This window comes from Halichoerus grypus, chromosome 7 (assembly GCF_964656455.1).
Source record: "Halichoerus grypus chromosome 7, mHalGry1.hap1.1, whole genome shotgun sequence".
In the NCBI taxonomy this organism is placed as follows: Eukaryota; Metazoa; Chordata; class Mammalia; order Carnivora; family Phocidae; genus Halichoerus; species Halichoerus grypus.
In genome coordinates this window covers 128,288,935-128,311,057 of record NC_135718.1, presented here as the reverse complement: position 1 = coordinate 128,311,057, position 22,123 = coordinate 128,288,935, and the positions used below count along the sequence as shown (strand labels likewise).

The 22,123-nt window shown below is 52.3% G+C and overlaps 1 protein-coding gene across 3 annotated transcripts in view; it reads right to left on the bottom strand.

The window, feature by feature from the left end:
- LGR6 (leucine rich repeat containing G protein-coupled receptor 6) overlaps positions 1-22,123 on the bottom strand; it is a 120,943-nt gene that overhangs the window by 9,938 nt on the left and 88,882 nt on the right. For all 3 annotated transcript variants that reach the window (XM_078078268.1, XM_078078270.1, XM_078078269.1), the window contains 10 exons: positions 12,217-12,285; positions 10,141-10,212; positions 9,861-9,932; positions 8,540-8,608; positions 7,211-7,282; positions 5,868-5,933; positions 4,811-4,882; positions 4,275-4,346; positions 2,512-2,637; positions 1,391-1,551 (listed from right to left, as the gene is read on the bottom strand). In XM_078078268.1, the coding sequence (XP_077934394.1) occupies positions 1,391-1,551; positions 2,512-2,637; positions 4,275-4,346; positions 4,811-4,882; positions 5,868-5,933; positions 7,211-7,282; positions 8,540-8,608; positions 9,861-9,932; positions 10,141-10,212; positions 12,217-12,285 (851 nt within the window). The remainder of the gene's footprint in view (positions 1-1,390; positions 1,552-2,511; positions 2,638-4,274; positions 4,347-4,810; positions 4,883-5,867; positions 5,934-7,210; positions 7,283-8,539; positions 8,609-9,860; positions 9,933-10,140; positions 10,213-12,216; positions 12,286-22,123) is intronic.

The following is a 22,123-nucleotide window of genomic DNA, read 5'->3' as shown; positions in this document are numbered from 1 at the left end:
GAAGTGGGGGGCCCTGCCCTAGCTCCCGTTACCGGTGGCAGGCAGCCCACGATTCTGACGCCCTGTGGCTCTCCAAGACCTAAGCCTGGTGGAAAGTTTCACCTTGAGGAAGGAAAGTTTCCATTCCTCCTTCCAGCCCCCTGAGGGAGTGGACAGCAGACAGACATCAGGAATGTCCCCTGGGGACAGCTGTCTGCCGGCCTAAAGCCAGCCTGGCCACTGGGCTCCTCATGGGGTCCTCACGCCCTCCCCAGGGAGGGGTCTGGGAGAGAGACCCCAGAGACCCCCTAACTGCTTGCACAACACTGGCCTCCGTAAGCTGTGTCCCGGACTAGACAACTCACCGTCCCCCCGCACGCACACGGGGAGGCTCCCCGTAAGAGCAGTAGGCAGTACCAGTGAGTGCCGGCCTCTACAGCCTGTGGATGTGTAGTATCGTTCTCATGGCACAGATCAAAGAAACAAGGCTCAATAAGGTTAAATAGCTTGTCCCCGGCAACTCAACTGGTAAACAGTGTCGTTGGGTTTAGAACCCAGGTCTGTCTACACCAACAGAGATGTTTTTCTTACATGTTTCGTTTTGATTTTTCTGTTTAGCTTCTCCATGGACATATTGTGGAGAAGGGGTTAGACACTGAAAAAGAAATCCAAATATCCGGGGCCCTTTTGTGCTTCTTCCTAATTCTACCCGTGTTCTGTCACATGGGGTGAAGGTGAGGAGGATGGAAGCCCTCCTCTCTGCCCTTTATCTAAGACACCACTTGACAGAGGATCCTTAAGCCCCCTCAGCTGCCTACCTCCACCCTTCCTTCCTTTTACCCCAACCATTCCGGAAACAGACCCATGTGGCTCAAGACCCACGTGGCCCTTCTCAGCAAGGTCCTCTTGCACCTAGTGGCCTGTGATAGTCCCCACGCTGTTCCATTTGGCTCTAGGACATATAATGAGGGGACTTTTTTTTTTAAGCAGGTTTAATTTAATTGATTTAATTCAATCCTGCTTGGCTCAGGTTGATTAGAAAGTGGATGTCCACTCTGAGAATGCCCTGAAGTTGAAGGGCCCGTGTAGCCAGGAGGCAGCTGTGGAGAAGGAACGTGTGAGCCATGAGGGCAGGGGCGCTCTGTAAGATGCAGCTCAGGGAGCACCTTGCAAATCGCCAAGGGCTTAGCAAATATGGAAACATTACTACTGTCCTTGTCATCATCTTCTCCGCAAGCACTTCTGGGCTACGTCCTTGGAGAGACAAGGTGTAGAGGTCACCTCCCAGGTCACCCTTGGGGTTTCCCTCCGCAGCCCCTGCCAGAGCCCCTCTCAGGGTCCCCCAGGCCTCCTCCCTAACTTCCTCTCCAAGCCACACCCCCCCCCCCAGCACAGGGCCCCCATCACTCACAGTGGTTCTCAGCTTGTCCGGCCAGAAGGCCCAGGGGCCTCTTCGGAGCCTCCTCCTCCTCAAGGTGAAAGTCCTCAGCCTCCCACTGCCCAGAGGCCTTGAAGAAGCCGGCACAGGCACCATAGGCACAGCACTGGTAGGCATAGGGCACCTCCAGGATCCTGGGGGCCGAGGGGGCACAGGGGCAAAATGAGCTGCCTTAGGAACGGTTAGGATGCCAACCCACGGACCTGGCACTCAACACCGGCCTTTCAACCCAAAAGTGCCCCGATTACGGTGCAGGCAGCCCCCTGGGCTTTCTTTGTACGGATCTTACAGTCTGGCTTCTGCTTCTGAAGGCCTCTGGCATCTTCCAATCTTTTCCTCACTCATCTTGAGAATGAGATGGGAAGATAAACCTTCCGTCGTTTATGGAGTCCCCTCAGTAGGCTCAGAGTGGGGAGCAGCTCACCCAAGATCACACAGCACTCTGGTGCTCCGCTCCCCTCCCAGCCAGCAACTCTTCATTCAGATTCCAGGAGACGGGGATTCTCCTAGTGACTCTTGCTTTACCCTTGCCCTCAGTAAGACCCACGCCCTTGCCCCTGGCCCCACCCCTGGGCACAGCAGAGCTGAATTTGGTGCCCTCTGAGGGCAAGGGCAGATGCCTCCAGGCATCTCGTTAGCTGGCAGAGGCGGCGGCTTGGGCCACACAGGCTGTGGTCCTGCTGCAGGCAGAAGGCCTGGATGTCATCAGCACCACGGACCGGCTGGGCTGCTTGTTTCCCACTCCTGACCACAGGGGCCCAGACGCTGCCCAAATGAGGACAGGCAGTCTGCGTGCACTGAAGAGGACAAGGAGCAAGGAGGTCTGGGGGGCCTGCACATCACCTTACTCCTGTCCTCACAGGAGGGCTCAGCGTCCCCTGGGGCTGATGCTTGGGACAGAAAGAAATGCTATGAATGAGATGAGGAAGGAGAGGCGTGAGCCCTTCCCACTCAGTAATGGCCAAACCCTATGCCTCTGGGCCATCAGGTTTTTCTTGAGGTGAAGTCCTATGGCTTTCTCTCTGTCCCTCCATGGCCTCCCCAGCGACTCCGGGGCAAACCTATCTAGAGGTGGGGGAAAGCCAGGCACTCACCTCAGTTTTGGGAAACTGTCCTTGGAGAAGGCCTGGGATAGAGCCAGGTTCCCTTTGAGCTTCAGATGCATCAGGCCCCCAAGTCCAGCCAGGGGCAGTGTGGTCAGCTGGTTGTCTGTGAGGTCCCTAGGACAGTGGATGGTCAGGGTTATTGGCAGTCAGTGGGGTTGCTGAGGGGCAGGGCTGTGCTAAGGGTGTGACCAGGGTGCCTGGGATGGAAGCAAGAGGAGAGGAGCAGAGGACAGATGAGCATAGAGAGACGAGAGCACTAAATGCTGGGGGTGTGGGGGGCGGTCAAGGGTAGCTGCAGAGGCACCACGCATAACTCACTCACTCATTCATTCATCAAATACTATATACCAGGGACTGCTCTAAGGTAATGCCAAGCCAGCCCCATTTGTAGGTCACAGAGTCCCTTAACCACAGTTCCTATGCCCAGGTCCCAGCCCCGTGCAAGGGCCCCTGTCCACCCACTAGGGCAACTGCCTGTACTTGCTTGTCCCTATTCCCCTGCTTTTCTGATGACATGGGAGGCCAGAGTCGGGGATCGGACAGAGCTGGCCTCTGGCTACATGCAGGGGTTTGATCATCCGTTCTGTTTTGCAGGGATGGCTTTGTAGCCAGAGATGAGGACATGCATGGTCTTCTACTGGAGACACATTACAGGGAACCAGGGCTCCAAACCAAACACCAGGACCACAGACTGTGCATCGTGGAAACAGCCTGGACTGGAAGGCAGGAAACCTGGCGCTGTCACCGACTCCCTGCATAACCAAGGGGAGTCAAAAATCTGCCTGAGTTTCAATGTCCTCATCTTTCAAAGGGATAAAAATATCCACCCTACCTATCTGGCAGGAGTAGAGCAAACAGGAGAGGGAAGACCGAAGTGCGAGTTTTACAAGGCTCCGGCCCAGAGCCCAGAGAGTGGCAGACAGGAGGGGCACTGTGAACTGTCTGGGAGGCTTGCATTCTGGCCTTGCTTTGAGCGAGCCTGTCCCCCTGGGCCTGGAGGCCTCCCCTGTGAAGTGAGGGATTGGGTTGGATGATCTCCGAGGCCAGGGCTGGAGCTAGCCCATAAGGAGTCTGGGCATTAATCAGAAAAGGGTCCTGTCGGGGTGGACACACCTTTAGGACATGCAAGCAGGCAGTCAGCTCCCCCTTGGGTGGGAGCCCTTGTGCATGCAGTACACAACCTGCACCACAGTACGTGGCAGCCCCATCAGAGGTCCCTTCCAGCTCTGACCTAATGACCATGCAGCCAGCACTATATGCTCCCGTTGGCATCCTATGTAATTTAGGGGACCTGTGATCCTCTACCACCCTGCAGAATGGCAGCCCTCTAGAGTTACTGCTCATGCAGGGGACTGCTGAGCTGAGACCCTGGGTTCCCACATCTGCTGCCACTGTCCCAGGTCGTGAAGGAGTTTCGGGCTCGAACATCCTCTTTGTTGGGACATGTAGAGGCTGGGGGAGGGCCCAAGACAAGGGGGCACTGGGAGGGCCGAGGCCGCCAAAATGTTGCCAAACATTAGCAGATGATATTCCAGAGCTTGCAGGAGGCAGGCTCTCTGTTTATCAGGCCCCCCAGTCTGTCAAACGGACTGTCAGAATGATTGATTAGGCTGGAGGCCACCTCCCCAGGATGTGTGGTCAGACATTCATGTATGTCCCTACTCCGGGGTGGGCCCTCCTGCCCCCCCTTGGCCAGCCCACGGTCCTGACTGGTCTCCATTAAGTGGGAGGAGAGTGCAGTGAGTACTTACAGCTTGACTAGGGAGCGTAGGGTCACGAAGGCCTCAGGGTGGATGGACCGGATGGTGTTCCAGCTCAGGTCCCTGTGGACAGAGAGGTATTACAGGTGGGACCAGCGACATGTGGAGGACTCACTGTTCCCATCCTGAGTTCTCCTCTCACTCCCCATCTGAGCCGCCCCCAGTAGCAGAACCCTCAGCCTTTTGGGGAAGGCACCTGCTGCCTGGCTCCGAACCTGGCTGTGGCGACAGGAAAAGGGATTTGGCAGATTGGCTTCAGAGCCTCATCGACTCCTGGGTACCAGCTGGAAAAGCGGCTTCAGAAGCCATCTGGAGGGGGAGGCACCTCTCGTGTGTGTGTGTGTGTGTGTGTGTGTGTGCGCATGCGCGTGTGTGTGTGTGTGCGCGCGCGCGGTGGGGGCAGGGATATAGAGCAGGGAAGCTTTGTGCATGCCACCGCCATGTGTGCTATGGGTATGGAGCATGCCTGGGAAAGGGGCACAGGGGACCCCTGGAGGGCCCACCCCTGGATGCTGCAGGATACTTACAGGGCTCGCAGGGAGCTCAGCTGGCTGAAGGTGTCAGCTCCAATTTCCCAGATGCGGTTGTGTTGGAGGCCGCTAGGGCAGCAAGAGAGACTGGATGAGCCAATAGGCTCAGACCCTGGCTCAGTTCCACGCCCCCCATGCACTAGGAGGAAGAAAGGAGAGCCCCCCACTTCTCCTGGCATGGGAAGAAAGGGCCCAGCCCGCGGAAGTCACCAGAATTAAAGGGAGCACAAGGGGATCCGGTTGCCTTGGGTAAGTGGGTCAGGAGACAAAGCCACAAAACCATCCCTGTGGCCCAAAAGGGAGTCAGTTTCCAGGGTTCCCACCGGGGCTGGCTCCCAGCCCAGCCAACCTCGCCCCTGGGTCCTCCAGACCTTAGTCCGGCAGCAGAACACTGCCCCGCCCTTGGATGACCCAGTGGCTGGCCCAAGCTGGGGAGCAGAGCTCAGTGGACTGCTTCTCTGAATGGGAGATGGAGCCTGTACCTCAGCAATGCTGAAGACCCTCTTTCCTTTGGCATCTAGACAAACAGGACAGACCCTCACACCCCTATCCTGCCTGGGCCCCAAAAGGCGTTGCCCTGCCTAGGGTCAGGGGACAGACATGGGAGGCTCAGGAGACCCAGCAAGTTTGAAAAAACAGAAGCTGGGTGAAAAGAGCTTAGAGCATTTTTAAGTGATTTTTTTTTCCTTGTCAAATGTGAATCCTGGGTTTCTCCTCCTGTGTATGAGTGTGCGCGTGCACAAAGACACACTTGTGTCCTGCCTCCCAGCCCTGATGTGCCTGACCCTGGCCCCCCACTGGCCCAAATCACTACTGACTTTCATTGTTGTGACTGACCCTCAGTGAGCCACCTTGGGACTGTTTGCGTGGGCCCATCATCTGTGGTCCCTGGAGGCCTCGTCTAGGCCTCTGCTGAGCCCCCAGCCCTAACCCCTGGATATAACAAGCTCAGAGAAGGGAGAAATGTCTGAGTGTGCACGCTGACCCCCTCCCCTCAGACGTGCCCCAAGTCTGGCTTGCATGCCTTCACCTTGCCCCTGCCCCCCCAACTCACATTTCCTCCAGCTTCTGACACCTGTGCAGGCTGGGCAGCTCCTCGATTTGATTATGGGACAACTCCCTGGGGAAGAGAGACTGGATGAGACAACAGGCTCAGACCCTGGCTCAGTTCTACACCCCCCGTGCACTAGGACGAAGAAAGGAGAGCCCCCCACTTCTCCTGGCATGGGAAGAAAGGGCCAGGTGAGGCAGGTGAAGACCTGAGACCAGGTGAGGGTGAAGCTGGGGGCCAGGAGAAGCAGCTCTGGCCAGGACGTGCCTTCCTGTCAAGAAGCCAAGGGCTGGGAGGACCCTGCAGGGATGTGGCTGTTGACACACCTCATGGCAATGAGACTTCTCTTCCCTTCCCCCTGCTGAGTCCCGCTCCTCACTGCAGGGCCTGGATGGGGCTGATGTGGCATTTTTCCAGCAGGGCTGCCCTCAACCACATGAGGGCCTGGGGGACCCTGGAGGGTCCTGGGGGGAGGGGGACAGGAAGTGAGAGGGGCATGGAGATGAGCAAAGGAGCAGAGGATGCAGAGACTCTGAGACGGTCAGCAGGGACCACGTCAGGCCTTACTGGGCAAGCTGGTCAACGCCAACCCAAGTAAACATCACCTGTAGTCCCCACGCACAGAGTCCCAGGGAGGGAAAGCTGGGGCCTGTAGGGCTCATCGGACCCAACCCCTTCGTTAACAGATGAGGACACCGAGGCACAGAGAGGGGACAGAACCTGCCAAGGACACACTGCCAGTCAGTGGCAAGGCTGGGTCTGGCGCCCACGTCCCCAGACGCCCAGTCTAGCGCTGCTGTATGTGCAACGTCTCGTGGGCCAGTCTCCCCGTCCTGAGCTGTGGGCTTGGGTCCGTGTGGAGGGGCCTCAGATTCCGGTTGGATTCAGGAGGGAGAGGAAAACTCCCCTTGACTTCACAGGCCACTTAAATACCTCCATGGTTCCAGAAGAGACTAACGGTCTTCTTACTGGATAAGTAACACCACCGACTGAGCACCGAGTACGTCCTAGCACTACGTGCTATGTGCTGGACACACATTTTTTTTCAACCCTCACACATTTATCCACATTTTGCTGATGAGGCATCGAAGCCCTGAGACCTTAGAGAGGGAGTCCAAATTCACACAGCTAGTAAGTGGCAAAGCTGGGCCTCAAACTCTCGTCTGAGTCCAAAGGCCATTGTCCTTTTGCCCCGAACAAGAGAGGACAGCCCAGTCCCTCCCGGGCAGTTTCTCAGCAGAAGCCCAACTTGTCCCACTCTCCAGAAAGAGAGGTAACCCCGGGGTACAGAAGCAGGAGGGGAAGGGCACAATGCCAAGACTGGAGAATGCTCGTGAGCCACTCACAGGACTCGGAGCCTGGGTAGCTGTTGGCACAGCCCCGGTGGGAGCAGCCGGATGCCTGCGCGGGTCAGGGTCCTGCGGAGAGAGCAGAGAGAGAACTGGCAGCGGACCCAGGGCCCTGCCATCCCCGGCCCCCCGTCTCCAGCTCCGGGCCTCGTACTGACATGGGAGTTCTGAGCTGACAGAAGGGGCAGGAGGCACAGGGCAGGCGTGGGGCCGCAGGGAGAGAAAGCAGCAGGCCTGGCATCTGAGCACAGAGCTCCCCTGGGACTGGAGGCGGGTGGGGGTGGGCAACAGACAGAGAGAGACACAGCCCAGGGGCTCTCTGCTTGGCAGACAGCCCACTCCACCCACCCATCGTGTCCCCACCCATTGTCTCATAGTGGTCACCAGCAACACGGGGTATATAGGACAGGAACTAGAATTTCGTCTGCCCTCCTTGGAGAGGGGGGATAGCCGTGGGCAGGGAGTAGATAGGAAAGACGAAACAAAACAACCCCAGCGGAGCCATGGGAACCACGCACGGAGTCTGCTCCCTGTGCCCCGGGGAAGGGGGAAGGGGTGGAAAAGAAGGGAAGGACCCGGGGCTGGGACAGAGAGGGCTGTGGGGGCAGGTTTGGCTAGGGACAGGGTGTCCCAAGAAAGACCCAAGGCCAAGGTCATTCTTGGGGAACTATTAGTTCCCTCATGGAAAATTTTCCAGATGCCAGCAAATCTAGGGGAAGACAACAGAGACACAGAGGAGAGAGAGTTCCTGTCTCAGCCACGCCATGAATGAGCTGTGTGACATGGGGCAGGCCGGCTGGCTTCCTACCACTCACTCTGGGTGTTTGCTTGATTGTTCCATTCATCCTCTTAAATGTATTGAGGGCCTACTGTGCTCTGACACCCCTCCCCCACTCTACAGGCTATAGTAATAGAAAACATGAGAAAATCCTTGTTGGAATCACGCTTCAGAAAGGCAAAGGAGATGTGTTTCCACAACCCTGCTCCCCCTGTCACGGGTCCTCAGCACGCTCACAGCTTGGGGTTAGGAACTCTGAAGACATGCCTGAAAAATCCAAGCATGGTCAGGAGAAGACCAGCCTCCTCACCCCCAAACCATCTGCCACCTCCGGCCTTGCCTGCAGCAGTGCCATATCAGGAGATGGCCATGGGCCCCTGGGGCTGAGCCAGGTGACCCCCAGGCCAGGCTGGAGCCAGCAGCAGAAGCAGGCCAGATAAGGGGCAAGCAGAGGATCTGGGCAGCCTTATGGGGGACAGGCAGACAGAAGAGCTCCTGCGGGCGAAGCAGGGGCACAGATGGGGTAGAGGCTGAGTGTATCCACTCACAGGATCTCCAGGCTCGTGGTCCCTTTGAGATCTGGGAACTCCTGGATGTCCGTGGCACCATTCAGGGATCTGGAAACAGATGCGACAAACTCGGAAGGGTGGGGTCAGAGCATCTCGATATCTGGGCTCCCCACCATCATTGATCTCCCCTTGAGAGACCCTACCTTTTGGGGAAATGTTATCCTTCCCCCCAGCCTCAAAATACTCCAGCTACTCAGGCCCTGTAGGGGCGGAGCTTGGCTCAGCAGGGTCCAAACTTCCGTTTCCTTAAGTTGGCCCAGCCCCCAAGAGCCCCCAACGGGAGAACACAACCTGGCATCTGGGCCCCAGCATGCAAAACACAACAAATGAACAAAGAAAAAAAATACAGGCAAGGGACATGGGAATGGCGTCTGTCTAAAAGGCTTCAGCATGGGAGCTTCTGAAAAAGTTCTTGGCTGCAGGTGTTTGCTTATTAGAGTCTGAGATAGGGTCTCCCCCAAATCATCACCCACTAAAGCTTTATCACAACCTTCCCACCAGCTCTCTCTTAGATTGCTTTAGACTGATGGCTTTTCCCCTCCCTGCCGTCCCCTACTGGTGAGGACAGGGACCCAACCAGGCACAGCAAAAATGGGTCCTGCCAGACCACAGGGAGGCAGTGTAGGGTCCAGAAAGGAGCCTCTTGGATCTGGAGTCCAGGGTCCTAGCTCACGGCAGAGCAGAGCCCGGGAGCCTCGGGATCCATCTACAAAATGTGCTACCACCACCCACCTCACACGGTTAAAGTGACAACAAAACATGATAACAGACATGAAGGCGAAGTGTGTGCCTGAAGATGTTAGTTATGTTCCTGGGATGCCATGTGTGGCGTGTAATCCGTGGAAGATTTTTGAAGAAGCGGAACTTGGGCTGGGAATGAAAAGAATGGGAGAAAGGAAACAAGGGAATGCCGTCGGGCCCAAAGCAGTGAAGGTGGTGCAGCAAAGGGCCAAGGGACCCATGCTCCAAGGTCACTGGAGAACCAGACCCTTATCCCATCACTGGTTCCTTCAGCAAGTATTTATGGAACAGCTCCCTGGAGCAGGACCCTGAAGAGGCCAGATAAAACTCCTGGGCTCTGGAGAAGGGCCCTCTTTCACTCATCTGGGATCTGGGAGGAAGCCGTGGGGAGCTGAAGGGAGGCTGTTCAGTGCAGCCAGATCTGGGAATAGGCCTGAGCAGAGGCTGCAGCACCGAAGACCAGGCCTTGTAGTGGGGGCTGTGCCTGCAGGTGTGAGAGCTGCAGAAGGGAGCCAGGAGGTGGCGGGAAGCAGGGAGGCCTGGGGGAGGTCCAACTTACAGTGTGTGCAGTTTAGGCAGGTACTGGAATGCCGACCTTCCCACAAACTGGATCGGGTTATCATAAAAGTGTCTGGAAGAAAAAGACCCGAACACCGAATTTAGTTATTCGGTCCTTTGAGCTGGGACCTAGGCCGATCTCTGCTTCGTCCTCTTACCCACGAGACGGGGAAAGAGCACACAGGGGAAGGCACCCCCTCCCAGAGTCCAGCCTCCCCAGCCCCGGCCCCCCTCCCCCAAACACAGCTCCACACCAAGAGACGGGAGAAGCGAGTACTCACATTGTCTGCAGCAGAGGGTTCCCCATGAAGGCCTTTTCTGGGATGGCCCTGATGTTGTTGTTATGGAACCCTCTGGAAGACAACACCATGAGTCAGTGAGGACTTGGAGAGAGGTGTGGAGAGGGAGAGATGGAATTCCATGAAGCTTCTGGAAAGCTAACTAGAAAGGCCATAAGACCAAAGAGACGTCAGCCTGGAGATTTGGGGTTCACCTCCTGCCTGGGACATGTCCATTCCATAACACACCCGTCCTTTTCTCTGACACTTGTAAAAGGAGTGAAAAGTGGAGCCTCAGGGAGCCGGGGGGCTGGGGAGCAACTTGGGAGCAGGAGGCTGAGTTCAGATCCCAGGAGACACGTCCTCTCCTCAGTCATTTGTGGAGGGAACCCCGCAAGGTCCCCAAGAGGAAGCTGAGGGTGTGTAAGAAAAACAGCTTGTGGGGGTTGCAGGGATGAGAGATGTTCCCCAAATGGAGGCTGGCTTGGCCTCCAGACCTGGAGACTAAGGAATCTAGAAGGGCAACGGCAGCAGGAGGGAGGTACCAGCTCAGTGTCCAAGGCTCTGGAAGCCAGGAATTATGATTTTGGTTAGTTGGGGCAAACATTTTAAGATAAAAGTTGGACTGAGAAACACATGATCCAGGCTGAGCAGGCCCCTCCCAGCCACCCTTTTTTTCACTGGAGATTTCTAGTGTCTCCTCATGCCTTCCTTGCCTCCACCTCCTCTCTCTCCTCCCTCCCCTCCCCTTATTATTCCCACCTTCATGCTCTCCCCACAGGTCCCCCCAGACACCCCCAGCCCATGCCACCCGCCTAGGCTGCTCTCCTCATTCTCCCAGTCCTTCATGAATTTGCTCATTATATGTTTTTGGACTCTTCCTTTATGTCTAATGCTGAGCTAAGCTCTGAGAGATTTAGAAGTTTCTCTAAACTTGTCCTCAAGCAGCTTTCTCTCAGTAGATGCAGAGATACAAGACAGACAGACAGACAGACACACCTATACTCATTGGGGACTCATTGGCAGTGGAGGACTTCCGACCCTTCCCCCAAGTTGGTCCGGTTGCTCCTTATCTGCTACACACAACTGGCCTTCATACCTTCCAGCTCCTGATCGGGGGGGATGGGGCGTGGCATGGGGTTGGTCCAGCAGGTCTCAGACGGTAGTTTGAGTAAAGATGCTAGGCTGCCTGAAAGTGTGGGGCTCTGCTCAGAAATGTCAGGCTCCCTTAATCTGGTGCCGCTTTACTAACAATAGATCTCCTACTGTTTGCCAAGAGCCTCTTCTCCAGGAAGGCTGGTCTCTCTTGTGGTCATCTCTCTGCCCATTGAACTTCCAATCTCTACCTACTCGGTTCTTCTGTCTGAAAGGCCACCCCCCCCCATCATGGCCACCTAAATCCCATCCATTCTGTAAGACTAATCTCAGAAGTATTCATCCACAATGTTCTTTCCACGTCACTCGGGATTCCCGGTCATTTTAGCTACTACTGTACAATTAGGGCTGGAATTATATACCGACCCGAAGCTGCTCTGTCCTGGTCCCTGACAGACCTAAAGGGTCCTCGGGGATAGCCCAGGTCTATCTGAATCCTTGATTATGTTTAGTGCAAGCAGAGGGCTTGGCACAGTTGGTGCTAAAACAGAATAAAAAGAAGAGGTGTCCGTGGGGAACCGCATCCAGCTTCTCATCTCCTCCTTGGAATCAGGTGCTGAGGAGTGACCCAGTTAACCAGCCCCCAGCTCCTCTTCTCATTCATCTCTGGATGCACCCCAACCAAGGTGGGGGCAGTGCCAGGCCCAGCCTACCAGGAGGTGTCGTGTGCCATGTGTCTCTCCGGGCTGGAAGGGCCCACGGCCATTTCTGCTGATGACACACTACTCGGAAACGCTCCATGCCAAACTAATGAGGTCTGTGACTACTCAGACCCGCGCTGGGGGCCGGGGAGGGCACCCAGCTCCAGTTTCTACAGACCACGGGAGATGAGGGTGTGAGGGAGGCCCAAGGCTGGAGGCGTCAGCCCCTGCCCTTGGGAGAACAGAGAAGAGGACACCCCCGGAAACCAGGAGAGATGCTTACAGTTCCTGCAGTCTGCCCAGCGTCCGGATGGCGATGGGGAACTCCTGCAGCTCATTATAATTCAGGTCTCTGGAATGGAAAGCAGAGCCGTCATTAGAAGGGTGGCTTAACAGGGCATGTCACGGCCCCTGAGAAACACAAACTTGGCTCTGGGATCGGCCGGAGAGATGCGTTTTCCAATTTGTCAGATCCAGCTGTCAGTGCCTAGAAACACATTTTTGGAATGTTCATATTCCATTCCTACTCCACAAATCCTCAGGCTTGAAGGCTTCCTGGCAGCAGAACTATTTTGAGGATACCCATGAGGGATATGGATACTTGGAACTGACTCCTTCAGGAACAGTCCCCACTGGCTGAGGAAAATACCTCAAGCCTTTGGAGACATCAATGGCTGGGGAAGGGACGGAGGAGAGAATGAAGCCATCTTTACCACCTTGTCACCCACACTAGGGATTCTGGAAGGTTCCGTCAGGTGACTACTTTGGCTAGCTGCGGCCTCTGCCGTGTCTATCAGAAAGATCAGTGCTTCTTATCTTTGGGTGGTGGCAGGATGGCTTACGCGTTTCTTCATTTCCTGATTTTTTTTTTTTTTACAATGAACATGTGTCACACATACAATCAGCAAACAATGGAGGCAATTTTAAAAAGTAGTAGCAAGTAGGGGTGGCTGGGTGGCTCAGTCGGTGACGCGTCTGACTTCAGCTGAGGTCATGATCCCAGGCCTAGGATCGAGCCCTGTGATGGCAGGCTCCTTGCTCAGCGGAGAGCCTGCTTCTCCCTATCCCTCTGCCCCTCCTCTCGCTCGTACTCTGTCTCTCTCTTCTCTCAGATAAATAAATAAAATCTTAAAAGAAAAAGTAGTAGCAACCCAAGTTGGAAAGGAAGCAGGGAAACATGCATTCCAATACATGATTAGCAGGAGTTTAAATGTACATAATCTTTTAGACATAATTCAACAGTATCTTTTCAGATTAAAAGATTCATACCTAGTCACCCCAAGTCCAGGAATTTGTCTTACAGAAAAGTCCACCCCTGGGTGTAAAGGTATATGCACGAGGATGCTCAGCACAGTGTTGTTTAGGCAGCAGGGGCCAGACTGCTGGCCCACACATGATCACAGGTTTGCTCATTCCACCCTCTTAAGGGGTCTTCTGTGTTTGTGCCCTTCTGGCAAGGACAGGGTAACGGGAGAGAGGAGAAATGCACGAGACCAAGAGTCAATCGGATTTTCATTAGAGAAGATTTGGAACTGCCTGTGACAAAGGCGCTCCAAAGGCAGGGGGGCCCTGCCAAAAGAGGAGTGCTTGCATTGTGGGGAAGACAGTACAAGGCGACTGGGGAGTAGGGAGTAAGAGCCACAGAAGACTTTCCGGGAGTTTTGCTCTATGTTACGTGATGGGATTCTCTCCCTACCACTGCTATGAGAGACTTCAGAAGAGATAATCAACCTTCAAGATTCTTTTAAATTTATTTTTTAAAAGATTTTTATTTTCAAATAATCTCTACACCCAGTGTGGGGCTCGAACTCACAACCCTGAGATCAGGAGTTGCATGCTCCACCAACTGAGCCAGCCAGGTGCCCCTCAACCTTCAAGATTTTATTGTTATTCTTTATTTATATTTGTTTAACTTTCAAGACTTTAAAGTTGACTTTTGTTTCCCTCAGTGGCCAATGAGTTAGCCCCATGTGGAAATGTGCCTGATTGTGCGGGGGCTGCCTCGGTGTCTCCAGTTCCCGTGGCTGAAGTCTGTGGTACAGTCTCAGGTACAGTGTCCCTCTTGACCCCCCAGGATGACCCCAGCCCAACTCCTCTCAGTCTTTTCAAGCCATCCCTGCCCTGACCACGTTCATGAGAGGACTATCCAATGCCAGGGCAGGGGACCATGCTGAGGCCCTTTAATCACAGAGTGACTTGGCAGGTTCTGTGGGTAAATACTATGTTAACACAGAGATAATGACAGGTTCCCCTACATGACAAGGTCATTACACTTAATAGTCCACAGGTAGAGCCAGAAACCCAGCCCAAGGGCCAGAAGAGCAGTGACAACCGTCTGGCAGCCAGTGAGCTGGATAATTGCGCCCTCTCTCCACCTCCCCCCCAACACACACTAATTACCCGATTACACTCAGACTCCCATGGTGATCTTGGGTAATTACAGCATAAACCCTCCCGCTTTGCTCTGCTCTGCTCCGTTCCTTCGTGAATCCTACACCTTTCCTTCCAATGACTCAAAACTTGATCCGCTCAGATGGACTCTTTCTGGTCTTAGATTTTATAAAGGATCCACCCTCATATCTCAATGTCTCCAAATTAAGGGTCCCCCTTTTAACTCTGCTCAGCCCGTTCAGGAATTCCCTACCATCACACAAGAAGAAATGGATAAGTAACAGAAGAGCACTTTCCCTTAAAGCCTTCCGATTGCGGTGTTATCGTAAATGCAAAGAATTGCACTGGCCTGACCTCAGAGCTTCAGCTCACCGTTCCATCTCCCTGGAACACTGTAGATATTTGCATGGCTTACACCCTCACTTCATTCAGGTCTCTGCCCAAATAACACCTCATCAGAGAGGACTCGTCTGACTGCTCTATTTAATATAGCACAGTCCATCACTCAAGTTCCCTTACCCTGTGTGATAGATTAAAAGTGATCACAAGTCTTCTCCTTTTGCAATATGTAAGTGTATCAGATCAACAGCCTGTATGCCTTAAACTTACACAATATGTCGATGATACCTCAATAAAGCTGGAGAAGAAAACGTGGCCACAAGTCCTTTGTGGCTTCTCCAATCAAGAAGTGGCCTCTACTTCCCCACTCCTGAGACTGGGCTGGCTTGTGACTGGCCCTGACCAACAGAATGAGGCAGAGAGGCCATGATGTGAGCTGGTCTGAAGTCACGAGAAGCCTCAGCCTGTGTCATGCAAGGAAGCCCGGGCTATCCTCCTGTGGAGGGGCCAGGTGGAGAGGACCGGCCAACAGCCAGCACCAAGGCCCCACTCACAGACTTGTGAATGAGGCTTCTCAGAGCCTCTAGCTGTCGTTGAACCTCTGGCTGACTGCAACCTCATGAGTGAGCCCAGGGGAAGGCTCCAGCAGCAAAGCTCCCCAGGCAAGCCAATCCACAAACATATGAGAAACCATACATGACTGTTTCACACCGCTATCGTTTGGGCTGATCTGTTATGTAGCCATAGGTAACAAGAGACCCTGCTTTTCTTTTTCTCATAGAACATATTGATATCTGACATATATGTGTCTATTTTCTTCCCCCCTGCTAGAATGAACGTTTCTTGAAAATGGAAACTTTGTTTCATCTTCTAAACACCAAAATACTGGCACAGAACAGTAGCTCAACAAATATTTGTAGAATGAATACATGAGAAGGTCTAGATAAATGGATTGATGAAAAGCATTAATGGACTCTTAAGAGTATCTAGGATATTTGGCAGAACATCCTTAAGATTTTGAGGCGGATGTCAGAAAAGGCACTTAGAGGATCTTGAGAGGCACTGTGAGGCTTGCCCAGGGCCCCAGAGACCAGGGGACAAGTCCCACGTGATTTTGCTATCACCGAGCCTTCTACAGTTCACTGGACTCATGTCCAGGCAGCCAAATTGAGTAGTTTCAGCCTTCCTTGGCAGTTTCTGGACAGGAATTCTGCCAGGAATGGTCTACCAGACAGTGGGAAAAGACAAAAAGTAAAAGGCATGTGAGCTAAAAGGCCTTTTTTTTTTTGGTAGAGAAATGTGGAGAATAAAAACTGCAAATGTCAAAAGAAATACTGCAAACTACATACCAGTGGGGTGGCCTGAATTTTCCCATTTGGGCATCTATACACATTCAATGACCTGGGTAATTGGCGAAGCCCTGCTTCATTTGGTGCTGTGTAGATGTACTCTCTGGCTCTAACTGTCCAGGGAACATGTCTTTGCAACTCTCTTTGCCCCTGATGGATTCAATTCAGTGCAATGGATGTTTGTTGCCTGCTCAAAATATGCAGAGCATTCTGCGGGGGAAAGTGGAAGGTAGAGAGATAGGTGAGACATAGTCCAGTAGGGACAAACGCACAAGACAATCAGATGAGTGGCCTCGGCAAGACGTGGCAGGTGCTGGACCTTCAGAGATCACATGGAGTGGGGAAGACCAGGAGGTGTTCGTGGAGATGTGGCATTTGAACCGGATCTTGACAGCAGGGCAGGAGTTCAATAGGTAGAGCGAAGGAAAGGACAGGTGCATCAAGCAGAGAGAGAAATGGTTTATAGGAAGTATGTGCCGTGGAGTTTGGAGAACACGTGGCATAGTTTGGTTGAGCAAAGGGCAGTATTTAGGGGTGAGGCTGGAGGGGTGTCTCCCTGGACTGCTGTATATTCTCCTAACTGGAGTCCCTGCCTCCAAGTCATCCACAGGACACCCTTGGTTGAGCACTGATTATGTGCGGGGCACTTAGTGCTATGCCTGAATGATCTCTTAATCCTCACCACAGCCTAAGAGGTAGATACCACTATTATACCCATTTTATAGGTGAGGAAAGTAAGACACAGAGATGTTAAATAAGTTGCCCAATCACACCCAGTTATTAAACTGCTGTGCCAGAGACCACTATCTGTCCACCAAAATCCATCCTCTCCTTTCTCTACAGCCGCGCAGCCCAATACCATAGCCACCAGCCACATGTAGCTGTTTAAACGTAAATTAATTATAAGTTAGTAAAATTCAAAGCTCAGCTCTCAGTTTCACTAGGGACATTTCAGTGCTCAAAATATCATGAGGCAAATGGCTACCATATTGGACACACAGATTTAGAACATTTCCACCATCACAGAAAGTTCTATTGGACAGCGCCATCCAGGAGCAATGGGAGGAACAGCCAGGGCAGAAGTGATTTTTACTTCTTAAAATTTTTTTGAAGTTTATTTTATTTAAATTCAGTTAATTAACATATAGCGTATTATTAGTTTCAGAGGTAGACTTGAGTGATTCATCAGTGGTATATAACATCCAGTGCTCATCACATCACGTGCCCTCCTTAATGCCCGTCACCCAGTTACCCCACCCCCCCGACTCCTAGTGCAGGATTTTTAAATAGCCAGCCTGTCTCCTCCATGGTCTCTCTACCCTTCCACTAGCTGGATGCCAAAGACAGTGAGGTTGTGGGGATGGCAAGATCCTAAGAAGCCAGGTCCCTGAGTCACCACACGGAGGAGGGCCACTTGACAAGAAGAAACACCCACTTTGGGCTATTATAGGATCCAGAAATAAAATTCTATTGTGTTTGAGCCATTATACATGTTTTGGCCTATTTGTCACACGATTTAGCTTACCTTAACTAATTCAGCATCACAGCCAGGATTTGAACCCTGGCAGTGTGAGTCCAGAATCCACACTCTTAGCTGCTACACATCTGCCAGAAAGATCTTTTTAAAATGCCAGACTGCCTGTGTCGCTGTCCTGCTGAGAAATCTGAAAAGGCCTCCTCATTAGTTACAGCACAAAGTTCAAATTCCTGATGTCACATGTAATCTTCAGCTCCATCTACCATCTCGGCCCCACGTGTCTTCTCGGCCTCGTGTGTTTCTTTGTGCCCCTCATGCTCACAGCCTGGGATGCCCTTCCCCCCAGCCTTAGCTGTCGAAATCCTAGCCCTCTTTGAAGTCCAGCTCAAATATACCTTCCTTCGCACACCCAACCCCATGCCTGCAGTCAGAATGAATCATTCGCTCTCTTGGTGCTTTTCTGATGTTTTCTCCAGAAACATGTTTAGCGTTAGAATGGTAATAATGGTGGCGGTGGTAATAATGATGATAATAATAATAGTAATTACTATGGAACAGTCACGAGTCTGGGTGATTTATATATAGATATTAATTCATTTCATTCCTGTGCCAACCCTTTGAGGTAGATACTACTATCACCTTCATTTTGCATGTGAGAAACTGAAGTACAGAGAGAGGCAATCTGAGCACAGAATGGAAGAGCTGGGACTGAAGCCCAGGCAGTTTGAGTCCAGAATGGGGTTATCTGTGTACGTAGTGTCTTCCCCATGAGACAGGGAGCTTGGTGCTATCAGGAAGCATGTGGGTTTCCTGTTGGGTCTCCTGAAGCCCAGGCACAGGGCCACATACGCGAATAGTCATTGTCAGGGATGACCATTTGAGCTATTGTCAAGGCCTGGAGATGGAGGCTGCTTTGGCCTTTGTGGCTGGCCGCATTGGGGCAGCGTTTCAGCCCCTTGGGATTAGAAGCTATCATGCAGCCTCTTGGCAATCGCAGAAAGACCTCTGCCGGCACAAGCTCCTTTGGTCTGACTTCTCCATTGCAGGGTGGTGTAGGATGCCCTAAACTTCAGCTGGAAAACTCATCCATGGCTTTATAGTCTATTATCTTTAATAGCCCAGAATCAGCCAGAAGCCCAGGAAGAGTTCATTGTTCTGTATGCCGCTCCCAGGAGCTGGGAGCAGCCAGGGAAGGGCTGAGGTTAAAGAAAAACCATTCCCAGCTCCAGCCAGAATTCAGTTGAGAGGCTGCAGCTGTCCATGGCTAACAGTCCCCTTCATCTGCTCAGCCGCTTCCAGGCAAACCCAATTAAAACTGATGGTAGAACCACACAATTGGTAAAAGTAGCTGAACAGGTGACCCAAGCCCCAAGCTGTTCAAGGATCCACATCCCCAATTTTCTCCTTTCCATCTGGCTGTGCAGAAATGGCCAACTCCTGAGATCTCTGGGGCGCCTCACCATGGATATAGAGCACAGAGATGGCAGGATTGAACAATCATCTTTTCTAGACCCTTCTTTTTATTGATAAGGAAATGGAGGCTGGGAGAGAAGAGGTCAATCACTGCAAGTCCCACAGCCTGGATCTGAAGTTAGGTCTATTGGCTCTTGGTTTAACATCTTTTCTATAGTCCAGCCAGAGTTGCATCCTAGCTAGGCTCCAAGTAGCAGGGCTGAGAAAAACGTTTTAGGGAGAGTGGGAAGGAGGATAAATGGAGAGGGAGGACCAGGCTTCTTCCCAGGGGAAGAAACTCCTGTGGCAGTCTCCTTGGGTGCTAACAAGCATGTCAAAGCCAATTGGTGACAAGGCTAGATGCCTATTTGTGTGTTATGCGTTTTAGAGTAGAAAGAGCTTTGTCCTCTGTGTACCAACAGGATCACCTTGAACCAGTCACTTAACTTTGCTCAGTCACTTAAATTTGCTGTTCCTCACCTATACATTAGGGATGCCCATTACATAAGGCTGCTCTGTTCACCTGGTCCAGAGCCTGCACAAAGTAGATGTTCAAATAATGCCAATTCAGGATGCCCGGGTGGCTCAGTCAGTTAAGCGTCTGCCTTCGGCTCAGGTCATGATCCCAGGGTCCTGGGATCGAGTCCTGCATCAGGCTCTCTGCTCAGTGGGGAGTCTGCTTCTCCTTCTGCCTGCCACTCCCACTGCTTGTGCTCTCTATCTCTGAGAAGTAAATAAAAGAAAAGAAAAAGGAAAAAAAAAAACAAATAATGCCAATTCTTTTCCCTTCTGCCTCTTACTAGACATGAGATACCAGAACAGATATTTCTATTCATCGGGCACCGCAACAGCAGACACACAAGTTGGTCTATCTACTCTGCACAACAATAAAGAAGGATTAATATAATTAATTGGGCTTCCACTTACACTTTTATTCTCAAGGCTAACATTTGTGTTTATTATCAGATCACAGATAAGGGCATATGGAGGAATGTGGGTGAGCCTAGCTCCCCAGTGCGAAACACAAAACACAGACGTTCCTGATTGTAAACTCTGAGCTGTTTTTATCTCCCAAAGGCCTGTAACAAAGGCGGGCAACAAATACATAACTTAATTGCTCTTCCCGTATTGCAGACTGAGTCTTTATCTTGATCTGACTCCACATGCTCGGGGCAGATGACCTGGCGAGCCAGGAACCAACAAAGACTTTATGACTAACAGCATTGTTTTACCTTCTAAACAACCTACATAAAAGGCCACCCATTAATAAATGCAGCAATTAGTAAAATTGTCCTCAGTTTCTATTGAGAGACACAGACACGCCTTCCTCCTAACCTCCCTCCACCCACGCTTGCTTCCCTGCCAGAAAGAAAACTGAGAAAATACCCGAAGCGATAGCAGCCCCAGTTGTAATGAAAGTTGCCGACCTCTGACACTGCCATTACTTGCTGCCCTGCCCTCATGAAGCACCTGGGATCAGAGAAGCCCAATCTGCTCCCACACGGGATCCTCTCTCAGACTCCAGGGGGATGGGGATCCAGTTTCTGCCTGGACGAGGCAAATGGCAGGGCTCACGGACTAGGCTGGGCGTCCAGGGTGCCACAGCGGGGCTACTCTGAAGATTAAGTAACATCCTGAGCTAGAGCACCACCTTTCCTTCCTCCCTTGGCCTGTGTCCTGTCAGCTGGAAGATCATAAGTTATGCATAAGTGTCTTCCAAAGACGATCATCATATTCCACCTAAGACTTCTCCCACATTCTTTGAAGGTGCAGACAAGGCAATGTGGACATTTCATATTCTCACCACCCTCCCCAGAAAAGCCCTAGCCACACTTAGGAATGGTACAACAGGACCCCGTCCTCTAGATGTGGCAGACCCTGAGGCAGCACCTCCCTCACCTGGATGTCATGGGCCCGTTAATGCAGGGGACCTGAAGGCTTTGAGATTGCCCTGGTCCAAGCAGGATGCAGCCTGAGGATTTGTCCTAGTGACTTTAACTCACTGGTCTAATGTCAGGGTCCTGGGCTTCAAGCACAGGGCTTACGGGGAGGGGACCTTGCCCCAAGGCAAGGATAAGGGACCATCTCAGTGGGTTCAGCCCATGTTCGCGGCTTCAGTTTCTCCATCTGTTTCTCTAGGAGGGGTCTGGGCTGGAGACTCCGCACCACACTAAGTATGGATGACCGGAGCTGGGATGAACCTTAGAGACTCAAGAGTCTACTGTCCTCACAGTACAGGTGAAGAAACTGAAGCTCAGAGAGGAACAGGGACTTGCCAGGGGCCATAAACCCATTCATGTGTTTAATAAATATTTACTGAGTACCTTCCTTGTGCCAGGCACCATGTCAGGTGCTACAGAAACTCATGGAGTGAGGTGCTTGGGTGACTCAGTCAGTTAAGAGTCTGCCTTTGGCTCAGGTCATGATCCCAGGGCCCTGGGATTGAGCCCTGCATTGGACTCTCTGCTTGGCGGGAAGCCTGCTTCTCCCTCTCCCTCTGCCTGCTGCTCCCCCCTGTTGTGCTCTCTCTCTCTGTGTCAAATAAATAAACAAATAAACTCATGGAGAGGTGGGAGACAGACAACGAACAACCTAAATAAATAAACAGATAGATAGAATCGATATCAGATTGGTGAGCGCCATAGAGAAAATTAAGTAGGAAAAGGAGATGGAGAGTAATAGGAAGTGTTGCAAAATAGTGATCAGGGAGGACCTCACTAAAAAGGTGACATGCGGGCAAAGACCTGAAGGATGTGGATAATGAAATAGAAGAACATTCCAGACAAAGGGAAGAGTCAATGCAAAGGTCCTGAGGCAGGAGCATATCTGTCTGGTATATCCAAGGAAGCCACTGTGCCTGGAGTAGACTGGAGGAAGAGGTGACCGGGTGTCACATCACCTGGGACCTTGTGGAACTTGTAGGCTTCTTTCCAGAACTTTGTGGAACTTTGGCTTCCTTCCAGAGTATGATGGGGAGCCACTGGAGGGTTTTGAATAGAAGAGTAACATGATCTGATTTGTATTTTAAAAGAATCTCTCTGGCTGTTGTGTTGAAAACAGACTGTAGAAGGACCAGGATGAAGGCAGAGTGGCCGAGTGAGAGAAGGATGCTGGCTTGGGCTGGCACAGTAGCCGTTGAGGGGTGAGTCATCAGATTCTGGGGAGCCAGGGAGGTGAGGTCA